At 61.2% G+C, this 8,945-nt stretch overlaps 2 protein-coding genes across 2 annotated transcripts in view; both read right to left on the bottom strand.

The window, feature by feature from the left end:
* The window catches only part of CD5 (CD5 molecule), a 7,964-nt gene extending 3,908 nt beyond the window's left edge, over positions 1-4,056 (bottom strand). Inside the window, exons 1-7 of the mRNA XM_026850133.1 lie at positions 3,961-4,056; positions 2,766-2,804; positions 2,177-2,464; positions 2,035-2,097; positions 1,488-1,796; positions 466-750; positions 126-257 (exon numbers count right to left, since the gene is read on the bottom strand). Of these exons, the coding sequence (XP_026705934.1) occupies positions 126-257; positions 466-750; positions 1,488-1,796; positions 2,035-2,097; positions 2,177-2,464; positions 2,766-2,804; positions 3,961-4,012 (1,168 nt within the window). The 5' untranslated portion in view covers positions 4,013-4,056. The remainder of the gene's footprint in view (positions 1-125; positions 258-465; positions 751-1,487; positions 1,797-2,034; positions 2,098-2,176; positions 2,465-2,765; positions 2,805-3,960) is intronic.
* A 4,138-nt stretch (positions 4,057-8,194) lies between these two features.
* Positions 8,195-8,945, bottom strand: part of CD6 (CD6 molecule) — a 5,896-nt gene continuing 5,145 nt past the window's right edge. Inside the window, exons 12-13 of the mRNA XM_026850132.1 lie at positions 8,578-8,743; positions 8,195-8,483 (exon numbers count right to left, since the gene is read on the bottom strand). Of these exons, the coding sequence (XP_026705933.1) occupies positions 8,195-8,483; positions 8,578-8,743 (455 nt within the window). The remainder of the gene's footprint in view (positions 8,484-8,577; positions 8,744-8,945) is intronic.

Here is an 8,945-nt window from a genome sequence, read left to right as displayed (position 1 = left end):
CCCCCCCCCTGCCCCAAGGAGATGGGGGGAAGAGGCAGGGATCGATGCACAGAGCTGCCAGCCCTGATCATGATGATTGCAGAGTGGGAGGAGGAAGAGGAGAGGCCTCGGAGCTCGTCACCTACTTCTCTTCATCAGCCTCCTGTAGGCAGGAGGGCCACAGAGCAGCGAGAGGATGCCAAAGAGAAGCAGGGCCAGGCAGATGCTCACGATGGTGCCTGCCGACGTGCCGGCAGGCTGCGGCTTCGAGTCCTGGCCTGGGGAGAGGATGGGTGTCACCGAACAAGACCCCTTGTGCCCTGGCAGAGCACCCCCCTGCCCTGCTGGGAGGGCTACAAGGACCCCCAGCAAAGTTTTCCCCATCCTCTGCCCCGAGCTCACACCCTCTGCCCTTTCCCCTGGTGTGGAAATCCCAGCTCCTCACATCATTGTCTCCCGGGGATTAGGCCCAACGCGGTGGCTTACACACGACTCTGGTCCGGGAGCAGGTCTGGGGACCTCCAAGGCTGGCAGAGCAGAGGTGCAGGGTGGGGATTTTGCAGATGACACCCGTGGAGGGGGGACCCCGGAGTTCGGTACTGGAGGAGAGGTTCCCACAGCGTAGTTCCTGGCAGAGCTGCCTGCCCCAGCTGGCTCGCTGCGCCCAGTTGTCACACAGCACCTGCCATCGTCCCTGGTGAAAAACCTCGATGTCCCCTTCGCAAGGCGTGGGGCCTCCTGCCAGCCTTCGCACGGCCTGGGGCTGCGAACCTGGAGATGGGGCAGTGGGGGGATGGAGAGAGGCAGAGAGGGCTCAGACCCCCGGAGAGGACATCACAGCCAGCCCACAGCCCTGCTTCCATGCAGGGCAGGGACGTTGTCAGAGTCTCGGCTTCCCCTTGTGCTGTGGGGGATGCGTGCAAGCCCTCTGCTTCGAGGAGCTTTGAGCTGTCCCTGTGGGAAACCCGCTCTGCCAGCTGCTGCCACGCAGCCCGTTAAAACCCCTCAAATCCCACAGGCGGGCTTCTGAGCTCAGGCAGATGGTTAAACTCAGAGCAAACCCCCTCCTTGCCCCGCAGCTTTGGCTCTCTGTGCGCTGAGCTGCTCCGCAGGGAGATGCTTGTGTCAGGGAGATGCTGGTGGGAAACACCCGAGATACCCCACATGCCCGTGTTGGGTTTTGGGGTGCTCTTACTCCCCGGGTTTTCCTACTTGCAATGCCTCTGGGGCTAGGGGTGCCGCTGCCAGGAACCGAGCGCATCGGGGAGATTTCCTGTTTTGCCTTCGCACGCAGGAGAGCAAGAGCAGGAGTGGGTGGACAGGGTGTGTGGGGCAGACGGGGATTGGGACTGTTGCCCTGTGCAGGGCTTCAGCCACGTAGCCAACCTACAGCTGGGCACCTAGCACAGGTAAAAGCAGCGCGGAGCGTGGCGGGGCTACCAGCCAGGCGGCTGGGGCAAGCGAGGAGCCTGGGGAAGGAGCGGGGCCGTGCCGGGGTGAGCTCTCACGTGAGCAGATGATGAAGGCAGGTGCCTTCTCCTGCTGGGCACGGGTCCTGTTGAAGCAGTCGAAAAGTGAACGGCTCTCACAGGGCTCCACCACCTCCCACCGCACTGGCAAGTGGCTTCTCTGCTCTGGCTTGGGGTAGCTGTGGCTGTAGACGGCGGTGCCGCAGCGGAGATCCTGGCAGATGCGGGTGGCTAGCTCTGGCCTGATGCCCGGGCCATCCGCCACAGACCCCCACAACCCCTGCCTGTGCAGCTCCACGTAGCCCGAGCAGCCGAAGTCCCCGTCCACCAGCTGCAACCTGTTGGGTCCTGGTGAACAATGGGGGGAATAAAAGCATTTTGTTCCAGACCAGGATGACATTTCTCTCTGTTACTGAGCAGAAAGTCCTGAGACTGCCACATCTGAAGCTTAATTGCCTCGTTGAGGCTGCAAATGCTATTAATGAGATCAGGTGATCTCACAAAGTGGGAGGCAGTTTGTTTTGCTGTGTGGAACCCCCATTGCTGCTTTGCTCCCCTCCATCGTGCCCAGTGATGGGGCTCTTACCAGTGGGCTCCGGGGTGGTGGCTGGAGGTGCCGGCAGGGGCTTGGGGGTGGTTTTCACCGGCTCTGAAATAAAAAGAAAGAGGCCAGATTGGGGTGGCTGGTCCCTGAGGATGGGGGTGGCCAGGGTGGGGTCTGGGCTCACCGCTGCAGGTGATAATGGCTGGCTCCGTGCAGTTTGTCAGATCCCAGTGGCACTCCACTGAGGTGCCTGCCAGCCACAGGCACCGCAGCATCTGTGGCTCCTTTTTGCCAGCGAAGATGAGCTGGAGGGGCTTGGGGATGGCGGGGCCACAGCCCAGCCACTGGCAGATGCCATCCGCACCCCCATCGCTGGCTTTGTCCCGGCACACGCGGCTCCACCTGCCCTGCCACCTCACCTCCAGTATCCCGGCGCAGCGGCAGCCACCGCCGGTGAGCTGCAGGATGAGCTCTGCGGGGAAAACACGGGGTTTAGGGGTTTTCCTTCCCTCGGCAGCGTGTTTTCCACCACCTGGGGCTGGAAAAAAGCCCTTTGATGGCACATTGCTGCAGCGCAGTGGGGCAACCAGGGCTTCTGGCAAAGTGGGGCAGGAAGGAAACAGGGTGCTTGGGGGTGCTTGGAGGGCGTGGGGACCATAGGGTTGACCTGGGAGACCTGGCTGAGGCAGCTCTGGCAGCCGCCACACTAACGAGGCCACGGGCAAGGAGCTGCTAACAAAGCCGTGGCCGAGGTTCTGCCACCACACACTCACCTCTAGGGCTCGGGACGGCTCCTCTGTGGCCGGAGACGGCTGCGAAAAAGAGGGAAATGAGGTGTCAGTCCTGCTTCTCGCCCTGGGGAAGGTGGGAACCCCCAGCCTAAGGCAGCAGCTCCCTGCTCTTGGCCTGTCAATGGTTATTTTTTGGGGGAAAAGTGATTCCGGGGGTTCAAGGCAGCCTTTCACCAGGGTAGAGATGCTGCTGGTAAAAGGAGCCATCAGTGGTGTCCAGGAGCTCCCTGGCCATGCCGCGCTCTGCGCCAACCCAGCTGTAATGTTGGGGGGACACCTCTGTCCCCAAAGCTCAGCGGTGGGGATGGAGCCCTGGGGCTGGCCACATGACCCCTCTCCCCAGCGCAGGATGCTGGAGGAGGAGGTTGGGGCATGCTGGTTTTTCTCTTGGTAATAGAAGAGCGTTTTCTGCCTTTCTCGGTGAATTTGCTCTCACTCCTCCTCCTCCTCACACCTTTCATTAAAATAAATAAACACAAACAACTTCATACAACTGGCTGTAGCACTGCCTGCCAGGCTGCCCATCCATCTGCTGGTGGGTAATTATGGCTGAAAGACGACAGGCAAGGGCGCCGGCTAATTACCGCTAACTAACTAGTGTCACTACCGGTAGGAAGGGAGGGCCAAGCAGCAGTGGATGGTGCCACCATCACCGCGGTGAGCCGGAGCGGTGCCTGCTGTTGCCCGCTGTGCCATGTGGACCAAGAGGCAGCTGGGGATGGTGGGAGCTGGCAAGGAATGAGGATAGGGGGGATGGATGGCTGCCCCCCAACACCCATAGGCTCACTCCTGGGGTGTGATGAGCATCCTGGGGACCCCTGGAGCTGCTCACATTTCGTTTTGGGCCCAGCAGCCCCACTGCTGGCCACCAGCCCCTCTCCTCCGGTTTGTGGCTTGCCCCGGGCGGGCACGTGGGACCCTTGGCACGGTGCCGTGAGGGAGCATCAGTGACCCTCAGCTGACATCATGGGGTTGAGTCCCCCCCCAAACGTGCCCAGCTGCCTGGCAGAAGGAACACTGGGGGGTTTCACCATGGGATTTTGGGAGTCCCCAGCTGCACACCTGAGCACCCCCAGCACCGGGAGCTGCCGGCACAGCGGGTACACTTGGTTAAAGCAACCAAGGGCCCTGGCACCCCCCACCCCTCTGCCATGCCGAGCCCCAACACTGTACTCACCCCACATCCCCAACAAGAGCAGGAGGTGCAGGGCGGGCAGGCGGGCTGCCATCGACACGGCCGGCCGCCTCCACCGCTGCCAGGGGCACGGCCGCCTCTGCTACCCGGCCCGGGGAAAGCAGGCGGGGGGGGGTGTGGTGTGGTGTGTGACGGGCAGGAACAGGCTGTTTTTCCTCCCTCTGTGGTTTTTTGCGTCATATCTATGCTCTTTTGAAGTCTCAACCTGGCAGCATCCTCACCAGGTCCTGCTGAGCACGAGAGCAAGAGCAAAGGGAAGAGAAACCCGGGGGGCTCGACCCTCCCTGGTTGCCCACTCCGGGGTCCCCCCATCTGCTCACACCTGGAGGGGCAGTGAACATACCCAGTGCTGAGGGGCTGGGAGGACCCCAGCCCTCCCTTGGGTCCCTGCAAAGCCACTGGTCATTGGAAGGCTGCGTGGCCAAGCAAGACCCCCAGGACACCCAGAGGTGACACCCAAAGGAGGGGCTGGGGAGCACGAGCCGGGCGTTACGGGGGGGTTTGTGGGTGGTCGAAGCTGGCAGTGTTCATCAGGGGAAATCCCAGCCCTGGCAGCAGCTCCCCAGTGCTAGTAAGTGGTTTTGGGAGCCACCACACTGGACTGCAGGGGGAAAACCAGTGACAAGCGCTAAACCCAACATCCCAATCTCCCACAAGAGCCGGATCCCACCCTCGCTGCTGTGGGGAGATTTGCAGCCACCCTGATGTAACACCAACCCCTGCCAGAAATAGCCTCCCCTTGCTGGTGGCTGCTTCTCTCCTCCACCTCCTCCTCCTCCTCCTTACTTCAGCTCTGCCCTGGCTGCACCACCTGCGGTCACCAGTCGAGTGGCACCACCTTGCCGGGGCAGGAAATGTGCCACGGCAGATGCTGCCCATGCCACCCATGTCCCTTGTTTCTAGGGCCCTAACTCTCATTTTTTACAGTACAAACACTATTTTTTGGGTCCAAACCTGCCTTTCTTGGGTGAAAAGACTAATTTTTCTGCTCCAAGCTCTCAATTTTAAGGTCCAAACCCCCATTTTATGTCTCAAAGATTAATTTTTAGCATCCAAAGTTTTGATTCTATGGATAACAGCCTCCCTTTTATGCACCAGTACCTCATTTTTAGGGCCCTAACTCTCATTTTTTATGCTACAAACCATATTTTGGGGTCCAAAGCCGCCTTTTTCAGCAAAGGAGCTGATGCATCCTGTGCCATGCCACACGCCCCATTAGGCCATGGCAACACTGTGATGGCCCTGCAGGAAGGTTTCACCCAGGCATGGCCCCACTTCTCCCAGTTGCTGGCACCCCAGGGACACTGTATATCCCTGCAAGGGCACATGGGGTCCAGGCAGTGATGAACCAGGGAAGGGAGAGGCATTAATTGATTGTGCCCTAATTAATTCCTCCAAATCCAGGTCATGCATGCTAACAAAGGCAGCTGTGTTTCATTGACCCGGTGACGTTTCTGCTGGAAGAAGAGTTGCTGGTGGGTGCCTGGGGAGCGCTGCTGGAGGGACTGAGCTTCCCGGGCAGCTCAGTGAGGTTAGCAAGTGTTCCTGTCCCCTCCTGCTGCCACCACCCTAGGCTGCTGCCTGGAGCCATGGGATGCTGCACTCCTCAGAATAGGGGCTTGGCTCCCCTGGGAGCTTCCTGCCCCAAAACGCACAGAATCCCAGAGAATCATCTGGGTTGGAAAAGCCCTTGAAGCTCCTCCAGCCCAACCGTGACCCTCCCCCTGACTGTTCCCATCTCCACCAGATCCCTCAGTGCTGGGTCAACCCGACTCTTCAACCCCTCCAGGGATGGGGACTCCCCCCCTGCCCTGGGCAGCCCATTCCAACACCCAACAGCCCCTTCTGCAAAGAAATCCTTCCTCAGAGCCAGCCTGACCCTGCCCTGGGCAGCTTGAGGCCATTCCCTCATCCTGTTGCTTGTTCCTTGGTTCAAGAGACCCAACCCCCCTCTCTGCACCCTCCTGTCAGGGAGCTGTAGAGGGCCAGGAGGTCTCCCCTCAGCCTTCTCTTCTCCAGACTAAGCAGCCCCGGTTCCCTCAACTCTCGCTAGGTTGAAGATTTTCCATGACTCGAGAGGAAGCTCGCTGGGGTGTGGTAGGTGGCAGGCGGCCGTGGGCTGCCTGGCACAGGTGGGACTGGGCAGCAATGCTCGGGCAGGTCGGGCACAGATATCAGGCAATGCCGGCAACATGACCACACTGTCTCCAGCCAGACCCCAGCATGCCTGGAGGTAACCCAGCCCTGTAATCCCCTCCCTGCTCCTTTGGCTTCTTGTAGCCCCGCATCCCCCTGGTCAGGCAGGGCGGGGCTGCTGCCTGCACTGGGCAGCGCTGACCCCCCCAGCACAGGGCTGTGGGCTGCATCCTACAGCCCCCGCTTGTTCTCATTCCCTCCCAGTGATCCTAGGGGTCCTGCAGACCCCCAAGACCAGGCTGGGGCTGGGATGGGGCCAAACCCTTTTTGGGTGTCCCAAAGAGTGCTGGGGGTCCTGGTGTTGCCCACCGTCCACCCATGGGCTCAGGGCTGGCACGGCTTTGGCAATGCCCTGGGAAAGGGGTGCAAATCCCAGCCCTGCTCCTGGGCCAAGCCTTCCCATTGGATCAAGCCCCAGGGGTCTGGGGGGGGGGACCCAAGCCCCTCGCACCCCAAGTCAACCCAAGGTCGGTGATTCACCCCCCTGCATCGCCTCTACGAAAGATCCACCTCCCCCTTGTTATTTGAGGGTCCCTGACCCTCACAGACCTCCAGGGGGTACCCGGGGTCCAAACCTCCCCCGCTGAGCCGTGGCTGGCTCTGGAGACCCTGAAATGCCATGAACATGGTTTGTGCTGTGGCTCACTTAGAACATCCCCGCTTGCTGCCAGCAATGCGAGTCAGCTCAGCATCGTCTACATGCTCTGACAGATAAGGATGATTATAATATCTTTCCGGAGGGGTCGAGCAGGCGGGGGAGCACTGGGACATGTTGACACGCTGCCTGCCCGTGAGAAGCCTTTTAAGAAGCAGGAGCTGCCTTGGGTGCGAGCAGGAATGAACTTGCTGGCTGTCAGCACGCTGCTGTTAGCCTGATGATGGTGGAAGTGGCATTTCCCAGCACCCGTCACCGCGTGCAGAAGCAGCAGAAGCTCAAATAAACGCTTGTCCCTGTCTTGAGGCTGGAGGTGACACATGGAACCTTTGTCCCGTTGCCACAACAGGAACTGGGTTATCATCACCCCCACCCTGGGGCATCGGTACCCCTCTGGGTATCAGCATCCCCCAGGTTGCTTCTCAGCTGTGCCACAACCCAACAGCAGAAGTGCCATCACCTCATCCCCAGCCTCACCACCGTGACACGGGAGCTGTGAGCATGGCTGGGGGTACTCCCTGTGCCCCCCCACCTCCCCCCCCAGGCCCGCTTCTGTCCCCACTCCGCTCGCAGCAGCCGTCTCCTTGCTCTCGCTTCACTCCTCTCTCCTTTTGTCTGGGGCTTTTGTTGCTATTTTCGTGCTTCCTCTCGTTGTTGCTGTGTGGCCCCTTTGTTCGAGGCCGCCGGAGCCTCTCGTCTCAGTAAACAGCTGAAGGATGTGGCGGAGGGGGGGCAAATTTTCCACGGGGGTGGGTTTGAACCCCAACCTCCGCCAAGGCTTCACCTCGCCACACCCGGGGAGATGGAAACCCGCCGGTGGGTGCTGAGCTGGGAGACGAGCTGCAGGGTTTGGAAAAAGCCATGTGGGGTGCAGGGAAGACCCCCAGAGAGGGGGGATGGAGGGGTCCCAGCCCCAGGGGTGATGGTTGGGTGCTGTGCCTGGTCACCAGGGTCCCTGTCCCCAAGCTGTACCAGGGACATCCTGCCAAGGCTCAGGCAGGCTGTGGGATCCCCCAGATTTCCCCCTAGTGTGGGGGATGCTGGAGGGAGTTAACCCTCTCGGGGGGGGTTGTACCCCACCCCTTGAGCTCTGGGTGAGAGGGAAAAATCCATCCTGGGCTGGAAGCTGGCAATGTCCTGCTTGGTATCTGCCCCACAGCCCCAGGCTGGGTCCCCCCAGCACTGCCATAACCCCCCAGTGCCTTCCCTGCCCGCAGCCTTCGAGCCCCCCAGCTGGGTTTTACAGGCACGGTAGCCAGTGTGTCCCCAGGATGGTGACTGAGCACCACCCCCAGAGCTATGGGGCTGGATCAGGCTCTGCCACCCCCATGGCCAAGGGACACGGTGACCCGTTGGGAAAAGCTTTTAATTGCAGCACATGGCCTGGCACAGGTGCTGAGCATCCCCTGGGTACCTCCGGCACTGGTGCCCCTGCCCCAGCATGGAGAAGACGGCCAGAGAAGCCCAGAGGAGACATGAGCAGTGGGACGGAGAATCCTTGTCCCCCCTGCCACGTCCTGTGGCAGCTTCAGTAGACAGAGCCCTGGATGTCATCATAGTCGCTGCCCTCAGAGGAGTCGGGGTCCTGCATGTGTCCCCCCGAGGGGCAGGACGGAGCCAGCCAGCCTGCAAGGGACAGAGCCCATCAGGCAGCTGGGAAGGGAGCGGGAGGAGGATGCTGGGGGAGGCAGAGGATACCTGCGCCCCCCACGTCACCCTGCTTCTGCCCTGCCAGCATGGAGTCCTCACCGGGGTGTGGGGATGGGTCCCCAGGTGGCTCCAAGCTCTGCACGTTCTCGTACCACTCCCCCGAGGAGGTGCTGGAGCTGTCGGCGGGATGGGGCTCTGCTGGAGACACGGGTACCCGAGGGTGGGACAGCACTGGTGTGGGCACACGGGGCGTTGCTGGGGGAGCTGGGGGGGGAAACAGGGTCTCTTACTGGCACCTTTCATCCCTGCTTCCATCCCCTGGTGTCCCCCACTCCCATCCCCTCCCCAGGACTGTCCCCATCCCTGCCCCCATCCTTGGGGTCTCTCCACCCCTGCTTCTATCCCCATTCCCCGTCCCCCTCCCCCACCCCCATTTCCCTTCCAGGGCTGTTCCCATCCCTGATTC

This window comes from Athene cunicularia (genome assembly GCF_003259725.1).
Source record: "Athene cunicularia isolate RWA chromosome 5 unlocalized genomic scaffold, athCun1 chr5_part2, whole genome shotgun sequence".
NCBI lineage: Eukaryota > Metazoa > Chordata > Aves > Strigiformes > Strigidae > Athene > Athene cunicularia.
Note: the sequence above shows the minus strand (reverse complement) of the source record. Positions and strands in the feature narration are given on the sequence as shown.